General features: G+C 52.2%; 1 protein-coding gene across 1 annotated transcript in view; it reads left to right on the forward strand.

The window, feature by feature from the left end:
- Positions 1–18,638, forward strand: part of LDLR (low density lipoprotein receptor) — a 34,475-nt gene that overhangs the window by 11,922 nt on the left and 3,915 nt on the right. Inside the window, exons 4-15 of the mRNA XM_045991045.1 lie at positions 1,519–1,905; positions 4,361–4,483; positions 6,147–6,269; positions 7,731–7,850; positions 8,342–8,467; positions 10,307–10,478; positions 10,559–10,786; positions 13,524–13,642; positions 13,897–14,036; positions 15,737–15,878; positions 15,986–16,138; positions 16,813–16,968. Of these exons, the coding sequence (XP_045847001.1) occupies positions 1,519–1,905; positions 4,361–4,483; positions 6,147–6,269; positions 7,731–7,850; positions 8,342–8,467; positions 10,307–10,478; positions 10,559–10,786; positions 13,524–13,642; positions 13,897–14,036; positions 15,737–15,878; positions 15,986–16,138; positions 16,813–16,968 (1,989 nt within the window). The remainder of the gene's footprint in view (positions 1–1,518; positions 1,906–4,360; positions 4,484–6,146; positions 6,270–7,730; positions 7,851–8,341; positions 8,468–10,306; positions 10,479–10,558; positions 10,787–13,523; positions 13,643–13,896; positions 14,037–15,736; positions 15,879–15,985; positions 16,139–16,812; positions 16,969–18,638) is intronic.

Below are 18,638 nucleotides of genomic sequence, written 5' to 3' on the forward strand. Positions count from 1 at the left end.
TTGTTCTTTACCCACGTACCTTGTTTTTCCTTCTAGCTTTATTGTGATATAATTGACATACAACATTATGTAAGTTTAAAGAGCAGCTGGGGGGGGATGAATTTAAAAAAAACAAAAAATTTTTAAAATTTTATTTATTTATTTGACAGAGAGCACAAGCAGGTGGAGTAGCAGGTAGAGGGGGAAGCAGGCTCCCCACCGAGCAAGGGGCCCAATGCAGGGCTCGATCCCATGACCCTGGGATCAGGACCTGAGCTGAAGGCAATCGCCCAACCAACTGAGCCACCCAGGTGCCCCATAAAAAAACAAAAAATTTTTTTAAAGTTGCCAGTTTCTTTTTTTTTTTCTCCCCCTAAAGATTTTGTTTATTTATTTGAGAGCATGAGTGGGAGGGAGAGGGACAGAGAACCCGAACCCAACTCTGGGCTGAGTGCGGAGCCTGGTGCAGGGATCCATCCCACCACTGTGAGACCATGACCTGAACCAAAATCAGGAGTTGGACACTCAACTGTTCAACCGACCGCATCACCCAGGTGCCCCCCAACCACCACTTTTTTTTTTTTTTAAGATTTAATTTATTTATTTGACAGAGACAGAGATCACAAGCAGGCAGAGAGAGAGGGGGAAGCAGGCTCCCTGTTGAGCAGAGAGCCCGATGCGGGGCTCGATCCCAGGACCCTGAGATCATGACCTAAGCTGAAGGCAGAGGCTTTAACCCACTGAGCCACCCAGGCGCCCCCAACCACCACTTTTTAAGACATTCTTTTGGATGGGGGGAGCACCTGGGTAGCTCAGTCTCTTGGTTTCATCTCGGGTCATGATCTCAGGATCATGAGATCGAACCCCAAGTCAGGCTCTGTGCTGGCCGTGGAGTCTGCTTAAGATTCTCTCTCTCCTTCCTCTGCTTCTGCCACCCCCTTTGTGTGTAGACTCTCTCTCTCTCTCTCAAGAGGAGTAGGTGATGATTTGATACACGTACATATTACAAAATGATCGCCACTGTAGTGGTGGCCAACACCTCCTTCATGTCCCACAGTCACCACATTTTGGCAGGTGTTTCTTTTAATAATAACAGCAAACTTTCTTTTTTTCTTAAGATTTCTTATTTATTTGTCAGTTAGAGAGAGCAAGAGCTTGAGCACAAGCAGAGAGAGCCACAGGCAGAGGGGGAAGCAGGCTCCCCACTGAGCAATGCGGGGCTTGATCCCAGGACCCTGGGATCTGACCAGAGCTGCAGGCAGACGCTTAACCAACTGAGCCACCCCGGTGTCCCAACAGCAGACTCTTAAATAGTGCTTCCCTTGGGCCTGGCCCAGGTACAGATGGGGCAACTGAAGCACAGAGGGGCCACAGGAATGGGCTGGGGAGGCTGACCCTGGCAGAGGTTCCCTATCTCCAGGGTCTCCGACTGAGGTCTGGGCTCTCCAGGACTCAGTGTCCTCATCTGTAAAATGGGCTGCTCATGAGAAGAGAGGGCTCTCTGGTGACCGGGTTGTCCTTTCCCACCCACCCCTGCAGCACCCAAGACGTGCTCCCACAACGAGTTCCGCTGCCAGGATGGGAAGTGCATCGCCCTGGATTTTGTCTGCGATTCGGACCGGGACTGTTTGGACGGGTCCGACGAGGCATCCTGCCCCGTGCCCACCTGTGGCCCTGCCAACTTCCAGTGCAACAGCTCGGCCTGCATCCCCGAGCTGTGGGCTTGTGACGGCGACCCCGACTGCAAGGACGGCTCAGATGAGTGGCCGCAGCACTGCGAGGGCCGCAAGCTGTCAGTCCCCCAACACGACAACGGCCCGTGCTCGCCCCTCGAGTTCCACTGCCAGAGCGGTGAATGTATCCACTCCAGCTGGCGCTGTGACGGCGGCCCCGACTGCAAGGACAAGTCCGACGAGGAGAACTGCAGTAAGGGCTCTGCGCAGGGGGGTCCTGTCCCCTGTCCCTGTGCTCCCCCTGGGGTGGGGCGGGTCAGCCTTTCTGTGCTTAGACAATGCCAAGTCGCGCCACAGGAATTTCAGTCTCCTTCCGTGCTTCTGACTGTGTTCCCAGTCAGAGGGAGGAGCCATAAACAGAGACCCTGTCTTTAACTCCAAATAGTGTGGAGTTCACCCCCCCTTTTTTTTTTTTTAAGATTTTATTTATTTATTTGACAGAGAAATCACAAGTAGGCAGAGAGAGAAAGGAGGAAGCAGGCTCCCTGCTGAGCAGAGAGCCCGACCTGGGGCTCGATCCGAGGACCCTGAGGTCATGACCTGAGCTGAAGTCAGAGGCTTTAACCCACTGAGCTACCCAGGTGCCCCGAGTTCACCCCCCTTTTTTTTTTTTTTTAAAGATTTTATTTATTTATTTGACAGAGAGAGACCACAAATAGGCAGAGAGGCAGGCAGAGAGAGAGAGAGAGAGGGAAGCAGGCTCCCTGCTGAGCAGAGAGCCCGATGCGGGACTCGATCCCAGGACCCTGAGATCATGACCTGAGCCGAAGGCAGCGGCTTAACCCACTGAGCCACCCAGGTGCCCCGAGTTCACCCCTTTTTTGACCAGGGGAGCAAGTCACAGCTGCAATATTATTTTCGTCCAGAAAGGATCCTGGGCTCCAGCCCTGGTAGGTGACCTCTGGCCAAGGTCTGCGCCTCCCTGCACTGTGTGCTCTTCCCCCACGGAATGGGGCAAGAGCTTTGGCCTTGGCAGACTTTTTTGACTGGAGTCAGCACCATGCCATTGAACTTTCTGGGGGCGGTGGAGACCTCCCATGTCCGCACTGCCCAGTGCGGGAGGTCATGCAAGCGAAGAAGCCTAACATTTGTTTTGGTTCACTTCTGTGAATTGAAAGTTAAGTAGCCTCACGTGGTGAGTGGCTCCCATGTTGGGGCCCGTCAAGATAAAGGATTGTGCTGCCCAGACCCTGGCCCTGTGTTAGTTCTTCCTGAAGCGGGGGCTGTTGCTTCCAGGCTAGCGACGGAGCTACTGTGAACCTAGAACGTGTTTTCATGTCCCGGTTTCTTTGGTACCTTTGCCCCGGTGCACTGTTTTCATAGAACTGTAAGCTCCATGTAGATGGTATTAGACTTTTTAAGAGTCACTTTAAAAAAAAGTGAGGTGTTTTGTTTTTTTTAGTTTATGGCGTTTGTTTGTTTGTTTGCTTTCTTTTCTTTTATTGTTAGTAATGTCTGCACGCCACATGGGGCTCAAACTCACAGCCCAGAGATTCAGAGTTGCACACGCTTTCGACAGAGCCCACCAGGCATCCCTAAAAGTCACATTTTTAAAGTGTATACAGTGTGCACTAAAACTCAACACAAACTCCCTTACCTGCTCATTACCTGAGCAGGCTTTCCCCACTCTTTACAGATGGGGAAACTGAGGCCCAGGAAGGGTGACTAATCGAAGGGACACACACCTTGTGAAAATAAAATAAATAAAATAAAAAAATTCGTCTTTTGTCTTCGGCGTCCTCTCCTGCACATCTGTCCTGCTTCACAGCGTCAGACTGTCCTGTATGGAGTGGCACTGACCGAATTTGTCACAGTCCGGTCTGCCTCTGTCTAGCTGGGGAACACGCTGTGGCTTTTCTGCTGAGAGGGGCCTGTCGGCCTTGCCAGCTGTTTACAAATCATGTGTTCTTGGGGAGCCTGACTGTCTCTGTCAGTAGAGCATGTGACTCTTGATCTCAGGGTTGTAAGTTCAAGCCCCACACTGGGTGTACAGATGACTGAAAATCTTAAAAAAAATTTTTTTGGTGTTCTCAAAAATGCAGATGTGAAAAGATCGGAGAAAACTCCAGGAAAACTTAGTGGTGGTGTTAGGGTGCTTCCCCCCACTTTCTTCTGTGTCTTTAGTAATGATTGTCTTGGATTCTTCCTCTTTGAGGAAAAGAGTACCTACTGCCATGAAAGAAAATCTAAAACTACATAGATTAGGGGTGACTGGGTGGCTCGGTCCGACTCTTGATTTCAGCTCAGGTCATGATCTCAGAGTTGAGAGATTGACCCCTGCATCAGGCTCCGTGCTGGGCATGGAACCTACTTAAGATTCTCTCTCTCTCCCTCTGCCCTTCCCCCACCTTAAAAAAAGAAAGAAAGAAATTAGACTACATTGGTTAAATTTTAGAATGTGAAGACAGGTGTTCCCTGGTGACTTTTTCTCCAGATGGGAAGCAGATAAAATGGATAAGCCACTGTCTCCTGCCCATGGAGGTGGTAGGACTTGTTCTTTCCCACATCTGAAATCTTTCTTGTTATCTGCTTTCCCTGGTGCCCGAGGCAGGCAGGACATTGCTGCTTCAAATCTGGTAGTTTTTTTTTTTTTTTTTTTCCCCCACTGCTCCTTGAGAGAAACCAACATGTGCCCTGTCTTTTCCTAGCTGTGTCCACATGCCGGCCTGATGAGTTCCAGTGCTTGGACGGGACCTGTATCCATGGCAGCCGGCAGTGTGACCGGGAATATGACTGTAAGGACTCAAGCGACGAGCTTGGCTGCATCAACGGTGAGCTCCTCTCGGGGCAGCCCCGTGCCCGCTGTGTGTCCTCGGGCCAGTTACTTGCCCTCCCTGAACCTCACTTTCATTTATCTGACCAATGAGTGTCACAAAAACATCTGTTTCAGGACTGTGAGATTCTAATGAGGCCAAAGTGTGCAGGGCTTCTGTCTTTGAGCTCAGCAGATAAAGCACTGTCCTGTGCTTATGGTGTGACGCTTCCACTCCTGGGAATGACCCCGGGAGAAACTCGCACGTGTAACCAGGGGACAGGCTTCTGGATTATAGGGAGCTGCACTGGCCTAACAGCGGGACACTAGGAGCAACCCCGTTGTTTATCAGCAGAATTCACTTAAAAATTGTTTTAATTATGGTAAAATCATGAACATAAGGAGAGTACTTTTATTTTTTTATTATTTGTTCTTTTAACAATTTTTTTAAAGGATTTTATTTATTTATTTGAGACATGAAGAGATAGAGAGAGAGAGCATGAGCAGGGGGAGAGGGAGAGGGAGAAGTAGACTCGCCACTGAGCCAGGAGCCTGATGTGGGGCTGGATCCCTGGATGCTGGGATCATGACCTGAGCAGAAGGCAGACGCTTAACCATCTGAGCCACCCAGACGCTCCTTATTTATTATTCTTAAAGTTTTTATTTTACTTTATTTATTTATTTGAAGATTTTACTTATTTATTTGACAGAGACACAATGAGAGAGGGAACACAAAGGGGAGTGGGAGGTGGAGAAGCAGATTCCCAGCTGAGCTGGGAGGCAGAGGCGGGGCTCGATCTTAGGACCTTGGGATCATGATCTGAGCTGAAGGCAGAGGCCTAATGACTGAGCCACCCAGTCACCCTTATTTATTTATTTTTCGAGATTTTATTTATATGAGAGAGCATGGTGTGGGGGTCAGGGGGAGAAGCAGACTCCTGCAGAGCAGGGAGCTCGATGCAGGACTCAATCCTGGGACCCCGGGATCATGACCTGAGCCGATGGCAGTCACTTAATCAAATGAGCCACCCAGGTGCCCCTGTTTATTTATTTTCAGAGACAGAGTGTATGGGGGCGGAGAGGGAGATAGAGAAATCTTAAGCAGGCTTCACGCCCAGTGCAGAGCCCACGGCAGGACTTAGATCTCACCATCCTGAGATCTTGATCTGAGCTGAAATCCAGTTGGACATTTAACCGACTGAGCCACCCAGGTGCTCCCAGAACAAACTTTTTTGAACACGAAGTTAAATTCTGATAATGTAATTTTTTTTTTAAATATTTTATTTATTGATTTGACAAAGAGAGACCACAAGCAGGCAGAGAGGCAGGCAGAGAGAGAGGAGGAATCAGGCTCCTGCCAAGCAGAAAGCCCGATGCGGGACTCGATCCCCGGACCCCAAGATCATGACCTGAGCCAAAGGCAGAGGCTCAACCCATTGAGCCCCCCAGGCGCCCCATGATAATGTAATTTTTGACAATTGTGGTAAATGACACCTCACAGAAAATACTTACCACCTTTACCATTCTTCAGTGTTTATCTCCATGACACTAAGTGCGCTGTTGCGTCTTAATTATGAGCACAGTTACACGTCATCTCGTGTAAATGAACTGTTCTATGAATGAAGAGTAGGAAGTGGCCTCTTACGTCTCGGAAGTACCTGACCATCCTCTTTGGCTCTTAGTGACACTGTGCGAGGGGCCCAGCAAGTTCAAGTGCCACAGCGGCGAATGCATCACGCTGGACAAAGTGTGCAACTCGGTCAGGGACTGTCGGGATTGGTCGGACGAGCCCCTCAAGGAGTGTGGTGAGCATCCCCCACCTCCCCAGGTGCAGACAGCTGTCTAGGTCTTAGGGGAGCTGGGGCTGGGACCCAGACGTGGCTGTGCTGTGGGGCTGCAAGTCTCCTGTGCACCCCTGCCTGTGAGTGCTTTAGCTCTGCAGCAATACAGACATGGGGTCCTAGGGGAGAAACCTCAGTGTTCACATCTGTAGGATGGGACAGTAAGGGCCCAACATCCTAGGGCTGCTGGGGATTGGCTGTTGCGATGCTTGTCAAGTTTCAACAGTGCTCCGTAACCGGTGGCCATGTAAATATTGTGGACTTGACTAGCTGTACGGTCTGTCACAGCTGGTCAGCAGGACCTGAGTTACAGGCGGAAGACGGCGTACGAATGCACATGCGCACATGAACGCCTGTGGCCGTGCTCCAAGCAAACCTAATCACGGACACCGATGTCTGAACCGTTCATGGGGCACAAAATCCTGTTTTGCTTTTGATCCTAATGTTTCTTTTCAACTGTTTAAAAACATTAAAAGCATTCTTAGCTTTGGGGCCGTGCAGGAACAGATTGGTAGGCTGGCATGGGCCAAAGCCCCGTAAAGAGAGCCAGGTCGTGGGTGCCAGCACTGAGTGCCCCGGGCCTGGTCCAGCACTGCGATCTGGGGCAGGTCTTGGAGCCTGGCCAGGCCTCGGTTTCCACAGCTGTAGTTCAGCTACCTGAATGGTTTTGGGGAGTTAGTACATGCAAGTGTGGAACATGGTTTTTTAGTTTTTATAATCAACATTTTGAAAATATGTTTTACAAAAAAAAAAAAAAGGTAGTATTTACCATCTTAACCATTTTAAAAAAATTATTTGTTTGACAGAGAGAGAGAGATCCCAAGGAGGCAGAGAGGCAGGCGGGGGTGGGGGAACAGGGTCCTGGCCGAGCAGAGAGCCCGATGCGGGGCTCGATCCCAGGATCCTGAGATCATGACCTGAGTCAAAAGTAGAGGTGTAACCCACTGAGCCACTGAGGCGCCCCCATCTTAACCATTTTTAAGCGTCCAGTTAGTGGCATTAAGCAGACTCACATGGTCGGGCAGCCATCCCCACCATCCGTCTCCAGAACTTTCTCATCTTCCCACACTGAACCTCTGCCTCAGGAAGCACCGACTCCCCATCCCCTCCCCCACCCAGGCCAGCCGCCCATCTACTTCCTGTCTCTGATTGACTCCACTGGGGATGTCCTAGGAGTGAATCCTGCAACATTTGTCCTTCTCTGCCCATGTCTTTGACTCAGCGGAATGTCCTCTGGGTTCCCTCCTGGCGCTGCAAATGATGGGGGTTGTGTTAAGTCCTCCTGGGGGACATGGTAGTTTCCTTGTCCCCCAGTCATTGTGGCATTGTGGCAATCATTATAAGTGTAAGGAGATGGTGCAGGGGTGCCGACGAGCTCAGTGTGACCAGTCTTTCCCTTCGCCCCCCCCCCCACACCTGGCACAGGGACCAATGAATGTCTGGACGACAAGGGCGGGTGTTCCCACATCTGCAATGACCTCAAGGTGGGCTACGAGTGCTTGTGTCCTGAGGGTTTCCAGCTGGTGGACCAGCGAAGATGCGAAGGTGATTCCCCAGCAGGGTGGGCTCCTGGCCTCCCTTTTCTCCTCATGGGGTGGCCAAACCCTCAGTGCCTCAGTTTCCCCACCTGTTCAGCGGGCATGACAGCAGTGCCGACTTCATGGGCCTGTTAGGAGGATTTAATGAAATGCCAGATGCCCGGGACATCCCTGTAGGCTTGGCCCTGGGTGGCACTGGGTTCTTCGCTTTGGGGATTAATCATTAAGAAAGTAATCTCCATTGACGGCTGATGCAGCTTCTCCCTGTGGGCTGCACCCCTGGGGTGAATGGTGAGGTCAAGGTCATTGTTGGAGACAATGCTTGGCTGTCTGTGAGTTTTTATTTCTGAACCTGCTGTCACCAAGACCATGGCTCTAGGGGTCATCCCCAAAGGGCCTGGGCCATCCCCATTTGCCATCGGGAGGCATGACTCCGTCACTCCATCAGCATCCCATGGAGAGGAAGCCACAAATGCCTTTGTGTGTCCCAACTTGCAGATATCGACGAGTGTCAGGACCCCGATGTGTGCAGCCAGCTGTGCGTGAACCTCGAGGGCAGCTACAAGTGTGACTGTGAGAAGGGCTTCCAGCTGGACCCGCACACCAAGGCCTGCAAGGCTGTGGGTGAGTGTGGGTTGGGGCCTGCGGGGGCAGGGCCTGTGCAAGAGCTGGTGCCCTGGGGAGTTTGTTCACAGGAACTTTGCATCAGCTCCAAAGCCCCCTGGGTGAGGGCTGGGGCCAACTGTGTCCTCCCAAGACCTCTGGCAGCTGGTTGAGCAGCGCTGTCGGGGACTTGCCAGGAGCCTGCCCCGGCGTGTCCTGCTTTCCTGTGGACACAGGTTAATGGCAGGAGATCCAGTTTGCAGCCCCCGGCCTCCCCAGTGGCTTCAGAGGACAGGAAAAGCCGAGGCCTGAAGGGCCCGTCCCCCCGCCAGCTGTTCTTACTCACTTAGAGGAGCCTGTGCCCAAAAGGCAAATTGACTTCAGAGAGCCCAAGGTATAATCAGTCACTCCGGAGAAAACCAAACGCAGGAAAAGTTGGGTTTCTTTTCTTTTCTTTTCTTTAAGATTTTATGTATTTATTGGACAGAGAGAGAGATCACAAGTAGGCAGAGAGGCAGGCAGAAAGAGAGGGAGAAGCAGGCTCTCCGCTGAGCAGAGAGCCCGATGCGGGGCTCCATCCCAGGACCCGGAGATCATGACCAATGCCGAAGGCAGAGGCTTAAGCCACTGAGCCACCCAGGTGCCCCGGGTTTCTTTTCTACCTAAAGTTGAGATGAGCACTGTGGCCAGGCACTGATTCTCAGAAACCCTGAGGCAGAAAGAGCCCGTGCGTTTGGAGGCACAGCCGTCCTTGGGGAGCTGACCAGTGGATAAACTCCCTTTGCTTTGCATCCTGTTCCCGCCCTCCAGTGTGACTCCCAAGGAGGGACAAGTTTGCAGAAATATTTTAGATTGCCTTCTGTTTCCTCAAGGGTCTGCTTGAGCCTTGAAGACTTCCTCCCCTGTTGTCGTCCCTTTTGTGATGGTTCCATGACCGCCCTCTGTCACACCCCCATGTGTTTCCTGGTTCTGGGGAAAACCAGGGACGAGTTCATGAACCCCCCAGGGTTTGAGGTTTCACTATTGCTCTCATCTGTCTGGGCCGGTGTCTACACAGACGCCTTCCCAGGAGTATGAGTGGTATCGTGGGAAGGGCTGTTCTGAGTGAGGTCAGTTGTACACACCGTTAGCCTGTCGGTGAATATTGGTGTCATGGTTACAACACAGCCCCCCAGAGTCCAGGTGGCCTGGATTTGAATCCCAGCTCTGCCACTGACTAGCTGGTGTGACCTTGGACTCGTCCCTTCCCCTCTCTGAGCTTCAGTCTCCTTATATGTTTGTTTGTTGATTTGTTTTTAGAAGATTTTGTTTATTTATTTGACAGAGAGAAAGAGATCACAAGTAGGCAGAGAGGCAGATAGAAGGAGAGGGGAAAGCAGGCTCCCTGCTGAGCAGAGAACCCGATGTGGAACTCGATCCCAGGACCCTGGGATCATGACCTGAGCTGAAGGCAGAGGCTTAACTGACTGAGCCACCCAGGCATCCCCAGGTTTTATTATTCATGTAGGTTTTATTACCATACAAGTATGGAGGGCCAACCCAGTAGGAGACGATCACCATCAAGAAGATGGGTTGTTACGGTTCCCAAGAAGAGGGGGAGCATGGCAGCCAGGGGGCCGCCGGGGAAGCACCAGGGTCAGTCAGCCCGCAAGAGGAGATGGCCGGCTCTGGGAGGGGCTGTCCCTTCGGTCTCTGCAAGGCCCAGGACGTCTGAGTACCAGAACCACACAGCTCATCCGCCCACGAGGCATTTCCCAGCCCATCCTGAGAGTCTCCTCTGGCTCAGCCGGACCCCGGAGGTTGACAAGCAGAAGTCAGGGGTCCCTTCTGCTCCCCTGAGCATCCTTCCCACGTCCCCAGGCAATACCGCCTACCTCTTCTTCACCAACCGCCACGAAGTGAGGAAGATGACCCTGGACCGCAGCGAATACACCAGCCTCATCCCGAACCTGAAGAACGTCGTGGCCCTGGACACAGAGGTGGCCAGCAACAGAGTCTACTGGTCTGACCTGTCCCAGAGGAAGATCTACAGGTGAGCCTCGGAGCCTCCCCCAGCCCCACCCCCGGGTGAAATAGGGCCCTCGCACTGACGCTGTCCCCCCTCTGCACCAGCACCCAGATCGACAGAGCCCCCAGCTTTTCCGCCTATGACACCATCATCAGTGAGGGCGTCCAGGCCCCCGACGGGCTGGCCGTGGACTGGGTCCACAGCAACATATACTGGACAGACTCCATCCTGGGCACCGTCTCCGTGGCTGACACCAAGGGCGTGAAGAGAAAGACGCTCTTCAAGGAGAAAGGCTCCAAGCCGCGGGCCATCGTGGTGGACCCCGCTCATGGGTGGGTATCCTCGCAGCTGCAGGGTGCGGAGGGAACGGAGAGCAGAGGCGGGGTTCAAGGGGTGGCTAGGACTCAGCCTAGGGGAAGGCATGTGCCTGAGCTAGACTGGCCTCCCTGGGCGCGGGGCTGTCCCCCCTGGGCGCGGGGCTGTCCCTGGCCACTGAGGCCCTTGCTGTCAGGAACGAGCAGGACCTGGAAGGGTGGACCTTCCCCCACACGCCCTTTGGGAGCCAGAGCCTGGTTCCTCTCGATTGCTGCTGAGATGGATGTGGACCCTGAAAAGTGCACTCGGGGATGAGAACCCAAAATCAGAGAGGCGCCTGGCTGGCTCGGTCCGTTAAGTGTCTGATTCTTGATCTCCGCTCAGGTCCTGAGCTCAAGGTCATGAGTTCAAAGCCTTGTGTTGGGCTCTGTGCTGGGTGTGGGTCTACTGAAAAACAAACAAACAAAACCAGAAATGAGAATATGGGTTTAAATTGGTTCTGGAAATTAATACTTATTTAAATTCTGATTTAGTATTTTGTGGCAGAGTACCCTGTACCAGGAAAGGATTGGAGAAAGGTAAAAAAAAGACTCAGATCCAAAGGTAGTTTCAGGGAGGGTGCCACAGGGAGGAAAGGTTGCCACCACCCCGAGGGGCCCCCAGGAGAGTGTTTGCAGGGCCCAAGGCTGACTTCAGCAGTTCCAGGGCCCACAAGGACCTGTGTCCCCTGACAGAAGGTATCTCCCTGCCCCATGTCCCAAACCTGTTACGCCTATCTGCCCGTGGAATTTCACAATTCTGGAGGGACGGTGAGCACCTCGGGATGGGCAGCCTATCATGGTGGCAATCCCCAGAAGTTATGGGAACTTTATTTTATTTTATTTTTTTAATATTTTGTTTATTTGAGAGAGAGATTGAGAGCATGAGAGGAGGGGAAAGGCAGAGGCAGAGGGAGAAGCAGTCTCTCTGCTGTGTGATCCCTCAACCGAGGGTATGACCTGAATTGAAGGCAGATGCTTAACCAACCGAGCCACCCAGGTGCCCTGAAAAGGAACTTTTGAGACAAGCATGACTCACCCGGGACAGTCCCCGCGTTGTAGGTGGGCCTCGGTGCCCGCAAACATTCTCATTTGGTAGAGAGACACTCAGTTGAATAAATTTTAGTCCCCCAGCTGCCAGAAAAGAGAGAGGCTCCCGGAAGTAACCCCTTAGATACAAGTCATGGGGTGTGTGGGTGTATGTGTGTGTGTTCTACTGTTGTTTCTTCTCCCTCCTGGTAGTAGCATAGGATTGCCCTCTTGAACTCTGTTCTCCACTTGGCTCTGGCATTTGGACTGTGGGGCTCATTCCCTGTTGACTAGATAAGCCGTGATTTACTTTGTACCCGGCACATGGAAATTTAGTTTTTTCCCTCCTGCCTCCCACAAAGACATTGCAAATACCTTTGAATATCTTTGAAGACGAGGTCTTGCAGTTCACCTGCGGGACTGGTGACCTTAGATCCCTCATTCTGGAAGTTGGATTATATTCTAGAAGCTGGTCCGAGGGCATGTACATGGATAGAGCACCAAATTGCCATTGAAAACCTGCATTACAAAGCCGAGCTTTGTTAGTTAGCACACTCGAGCACCCGTCTCGCTCACGGTCAACGGCAGGTTTTCCATCTTTGCCCATCACCGTGGGGAGGGCGTCTTTCAGTGTATTTGTGTGTGGCTGCTTATGAGTTGGCTTGAGCCTCTCTTCAGAGGCCTTAAAAGCCATTGGAGATCCACTTCTAAGTATAGACACCGAGCAGTGAACACAGGGATGGGAGCCGGTGTTTGCAGGCCCCGCATTTCCAGCAGCCGAGTGTCCCTCCGAGGCTGCGGAATAAGCCACACGTGGTCCATCCACAAAGCAGAACTGTACTCAGCCTTCACAGGAAGGACATGCTGACACCCGCCACACCACGGATGAGCCTTGAGGCCATTGTGTGAAATGCAGGCAGCCAGGCACAGAAGGACAGATGCTCTGTGACCGCACTCGCGGGAGGTCCTAGAGGAGTCCTGTTGGTGGAGACAGAGCGGAGTGGTGGGAGCCAGGGTCAGAGGAGGCAAATGCGGACTTGGTGTTTCGTGGAGGCAGAATTCCAGGCTGGGCTGACGGAAACGTTCTGGGGATGGATGGTGGTGATGGCTGTGTGACAGTAAGATGGTAACTTCTAGGTATATTTTACAAAGAAACCTTTTTAAAGCAAACAAACAAGGAAAAAAAACCCTTATAAAACAAAACATGTGGGACGCCTGAGTGGCTCAGTTGGTTGAGCGGCTGCCTTCGGCTCAGGTCATGATCCCAGCGTCCTGGGATCGAGTCCCACATTGGGCTCCTTGCTCAGCAGGGAGCCTGCTTCACCCTCTGCCTCTGCCTGCAACTCTGCCTGTGCTTGCTCTCTCTCTCTCTAATAAATACATAAAATCTTTAAAAAAAAAAAAAACGTGTAAAAGCCTCCAGAAAGCACTGTCGAGGGTGCCCATGAAGAGCCCCCATCCACACGTGGAATCAAAATGTTCTCGAAGGTTCTAAAAATCCTGCCAGGTCTCACCAGGCTGCAAGCACAAGGGTAGCCGAAGAAACCAATGCGAGGTCTCTTTGGCGGGGTGGTTGGGGGTGGTTTTCCACAGTTCCTGGCCTGGCTGCTTCGGCTGGGAGCTGCTGTTCAGGCCAGATGGGCCCCTCCCCTGCTGACCCCCTGCTTCCTTGCTGCTCTCCCACCAGTTTCATGTACTGGACAGATTGGGGAACCCCCGCTGAGATCAAGAAGGCGGGTCTGAATGGTGTCGACGTGTACTCTCTCGTGACGGAAGACATCCAGTGGCCCAATGGCATCACCCTGGGTAGGTCCTTGGGACGTGGGTCCCTGTGGTCGGGCACCATCTGGGGGAGGGGAGGGAGTGGCCAGGAGGCCCCAGAGAAAGCATGTGTAGCTTCCTGAGTGTTTTACAACCTGCTGTTAAACTGCGCCTGCGTGGGGTTTGGGCTCACACAGGGAAGTGTGTTTTGGGGCTGGTTTTTGGGGTACATCTCTGATGGGTCCAGGACCCTCTGGCATCGGCATGTGATCTCTTCCTTGTCCACCTGTGGGTTCTAGATCTTTCTGGAGGCCGCCTCTACTGGGTTGACTCCAAGTTACACTCCATCTCCAGCATTGACGTCAACGGCGGGAACCGGAAGACTGTTTTGGAGGATAAGAAAAAGCTGGCACACCCCTTCTCCTTGGCCATCTTCGAGGTGGGTGCTGGGAGCCAGGGGCTGCTGCTTTGGGACCTGAGGGAATTCACATCCAGGTGCTGGGTACTGAGCGCAGCCCGTGCACGAGGCCTAAGTGCTCGTGCTAACGGGTCAGCTTACACTGGCTCATTCAAGCCAGGACCAACTTAGAAGATGGAAGTTATTTCCATTTTCTTCTCCTTAAAAGAGGTGTTTCTGTCTGTTCGTTTTTTGTTGTTGTTGTTGTTGTTTTGGGGTTTTTTTGTTTTTTAAAAAATATTTTATTTCTTTATTGGACAGAGAGAGAGATCACAAGTAGGCAGAGCGGCAGGCAGAGAGAGAGGAGGAAACAGGCTCCCCGCTGAGCAGAGAGCCCGATGCGGGGCTCGATCCCAGGACCCTGAGATCATGACCTGAGCCGAAGGCAGAGGCTTAACCCACTGAGCCACCCAGGCGCCCCAGTTGTTGTTGTTGTTTGTTTTTTGTTTTTTAAACATTGTATTTATTTGACAGAGAGAAATCACAACTAGGCAGAGAGAGTGGAGGAAGCAGGCTCCCTGCGGAGCAGAGAGCCCAATGCAGGGCTCGATCCCAGGACCCCGGGATCATGACCTGAGCCAAAGGCAGAGGCTTTAACCCACTGAGCCACCCTGGCGCCCCTGTTGTTGTTGTTTTTTAAGCAAACTTTACCCCCAACATGGGGCTCAGACTCACGACTCTGACATCTAGAGTCTCAGATTCCCCCAACTGACCCAGCTGGGCGCCCTCCTCACCCAAAGAGTCTTAAAGGAGCGGTTCTTGCTTGGAGGCCATCTTGGGGCCCAGGGGACATACGGTACTTTCTAGAAACTTTCTGGTTGTTGCACTTGGAGGGGCAGTTACTGCTGGGACCTAGAGAGAGAAAAGGGGGCCAACCACAATGGGAAAACTGCTCTAAGGAAACGTTATATTCGTGCACCCGTGTTCAAACAGCATGAGTCGCAGTCTCCAAGAGATGGAAGCAAGCTGGGAGTCCGTCAGAGAGGAAGGGCTAAAAAAATAAGTATCTGTACAGCGGAATGTGATTCAGGAAATGGGGAGCAACTTCTAACACGCACTGCAACATGGAGGGACCTGGAGGGAACTAAGCCAGACACAAGAGGACAGAAACTCTCTGATCCCACTTCTGTGAGGTCCCTACAGGAGTCCCATCTGCAGATACAGGAAGTAGATGGTGGGAGTCACGGCTGGACTGGGGTGGGAAGTCAGTGTTTCCTAAGGACAGAGTCTCAGTTTGGGGAGATGGAAGGTTCTAGACATGGATGGTGGTGATGGTTGCATACCAACGTGAATGTACCTAATGCTACAGAACACATTTTAAAAGGATTAAACTGGCTGATTTTAGGTTCTGTATATTTTACACAATTAAAAAAAAATTTTTTTTTAAGATTTTATTTATTTATTTGACAGAGATCACAAGCAGGCAGAGAGGCAGGCGGGGTGGGGGGGTGAGCAGGCTCCCTGCTGAGCAGAGAGCCCGATGCGGGGCTCAATCCCAGGACCCTGAGATCATGACCCAAGCTGAAGGCAGAGGCCCAATCCACTGAGCCACCCAGGCGCCCCTAAAAATTTTTTAATAAAGAAAAAATGAGGCTCATACCACCCAGTACTGCTTTCCAGAAATTTGGGTATCCTGTGCCCTTGATGAATGGGATCTGTTGTCCTCTTTAACATCCATACAGGATAGAATATTTTGGACGGACATCATCAATGAAGCCATTTTCAGTGCCAACCGCCTCACAGGCTCAGACATTAATTTGGTGGCAGAAAACCTGTTGTCCCCGGAGGACATTGTCCTTTTTCACAACCTCACACAGCCAAAAGGTAAAGATGGGGTGACTGCCTGCCTCCTCCACCTCCCTGCTGGTGTTCTGGAATTTTCTAGAATTTTCTGCTCTTCTTCCCCTAACTCCCTGGGTCTTCCCCATCAGGGGTGAACTGGTGTGAGAGGACCGCCCTTCGCAACGGTGGCTGCCAATACCTGTGCCTCCCGGCCCCGCAGATCAACCCCCACTCGCCCAAGTTCACCTGTGCCTGCCCTGATGGCATGCAGCTGGCCAAGGACATGAGGAGCTGCCTCACAGGTGGGGACACCAGCCTGCCTGGGCGTGCAGCCTGTCACCCTTGTGACTTAGTCCTGCAACTTGCCCTTCCTGTTCTTCTCTTTGCTTATCTGTCACATGGGAGACTGAGGTGCCAGGAGGCCATTGTGGGGGGTCACCATAGTTTGCCTTTGTCATGCGGGACACACGAGCTCTGTGCCAGGCATTTAGACAGACGCTGTTCACCTTTGATGTCTGGTTCACTTTCTCCCGGCCCCCTTGGGAGGTGACTGATTTTAGATACGGGCATCGAGTGCGGAGATGACCCCTTTTTCAGTCTTTCTCATCCTTAGCGAAAGTCTCGGTTTGGGGCTAATGTATCTGTCATTGGGAATCTCCCTTTTGAACTACAACAGATAATAACATAGATGTTCATGTGTTTCAATTGTTTTCAGTCATTTTTTAAAAGATTTTATTTATTAGTAGGGGGAGGGGCAAAAGGAGCGGGAGGAGCAGACTCCCCACTGAGCAGAGAGCTTGATGCAGGATTTGATCCTGCAGGATCACGACCTGGGCCCAAGGCAGACACTTAACCGATTGAGCCACCCCGGTGCCCCTGTTTTCAGTTAAAGAAATAACACCAATGTGGCCAGTGGCATATGCTACTTACCATTGTCACGAGCAGCAGGACACTCAGGAAATGTTTCTTCTTTCAGGGACTGAGCCTGGAGCGACCACTCAGGGCACCTCCACGGTCACGGTCAGGCCGACAGTCCGCTCCACAACCGTGGAGCCAAAGCACACAGCCAGCCCGCAGTCCGTGGCCACCCCTGAGTTCACCACGGCTGCGATGGTGACGATGTCCCACCACGGTAAAAGCAGGGGCTATCCTGGGCCCTGGTTTATAGCTCGAGCATCTAGACAGGCCCTTTCAGAGGCCAAGAGAATCTTGGGGAAGGGATCGAGCAGGTGTAGTCTTGGCACCGGCACTCTTTCTGACATGGCCTGTGCATCTCAGAAGCCTCCATTTCCCTGCCTATGAAATGGGACTAATAACCGTGCCCGGCCACCTCCTCGTGGTGGGGATTACGTGGCCCCAGGCATGTGAAGGGCTGGAGTGCGGGGAGGCTTATTCCAGAGTCCTCCCCAAGCAGAGGCCTGGGAGCCTGAAATGTTACCAAGGCCCGTTCCATGACCTGCTTTCAGGTGTCTGCCCAGCAGGGCCAGGGCTGGGGTGAGGCGGGTGAGACGCCGCTCAGGGCAGCATCGGAGGGGACACCAAAAACCCAGGACTTAAATCGTATTTCACTGCATTATTTTTTCAAAAATCAAACCACCAAACTATGGGCCGTGGGCCTAACACTGGTCTTGTAAATAGTTTGATCAGAGCCAGGGTCCCGGTGAGGCAGGGTCCAGCAAGTATAGAGTCGGAGCCTGTCTTTCTAAAAATCTGACGCTTTATTCTGGGGTATTGGCCTTCATTTTTATTTCTTAAAAAATAACACATTAAACGATTACTCAGTTACTAAGTTTTTTTGACAAGGAGGTGGGGCGGGGCAGGCTTTAAGTTTGTGCTTGCGGCTAATGCCTGACTCTCAGTGCTCAAGGAAGACCCGCCATTCATCTCTTTGCCCACCAGAGGGCGCCTGCCCTGGAATTTGAGTGGCCAGAAAAGCGGCGCTCATAGATTTTTCTAGCCAAAAAAAAAAAAGCGGGGGGGCATATCAGCGGCTTTCAGGCATTTTTTTCCCGCCCCCTCAGAGTAGGTGAGACCTATGTCCAACCATAAACAAGGCAAAGCAGGAACTTCTGTGGCTGAGGGAGGCCAGGAAACCCGTTTGCTGGGTTTGGGTGTGGGCATTGCTCAAAAAAGCTATTTTCCAGATGGGCCCACCCAGGGCTTCTCGCTTTGGGCAAAAGAGCCCTTGTAAGGGAAAAACTTCTCAAGGACCTTGCTGCTGCCGCCTTAAATTATTTTTAAGTTTCCCTAAATATGTGCAAATGTAGGAAAAGTCAGTATAATCTCCCTACACACAAACACACACACACACACACACACACACCCACCAGGCAGAATTCAAGCCCAGGTGGGCTGGAGTATAACCGATGATGTCAGTCACTGCTCACCTGTGTGCATGTGTCGCAGGTGGATTGCGTGGGGCCCTCCCAGGGCTAATGTGAACATGTGTGCTGCTGTGACAGGGTCCCCCCAGTTTTCTGACCTGGGGACAGCTGCCACAGGACTGTGACACTTGGGTGCAGTCCATGTTAGGCCCTGGAGTCGCTGAATGTTACGGAGTCAGGAGGCTCCTGTCCCACCCAGACCTGCCTCATTTCCATCAAATGCACCAGCAGGGCGGACAGGCCTGCCCGTGACCTCACCAGCGGCTGGGGTGCACCTGCAGGCTTTTGACTCAAAGACCGGGGCCTCTTCCCCGGTGCCGCGGAACACTGGGCTAAGGAACACTCTTAAATCTGCTCCGAGTCCCATAACCCGGCCTGCTAATGAGTAAGGCCCAGCGTGATGCCTCTCAAACCCAGG

Source organism: Meles meles, chromosome 20, assembly GCF_922984935.1.
Source record: "Meles meles chromosome 20, mMelMel3.1 paternal haplotype, whole genome shotgun sequence".
NCBI lineage: Eukaryota > Metazoa > Chordata > Mammalia > Carnivora > Mustelidae > Meles > Meles meles.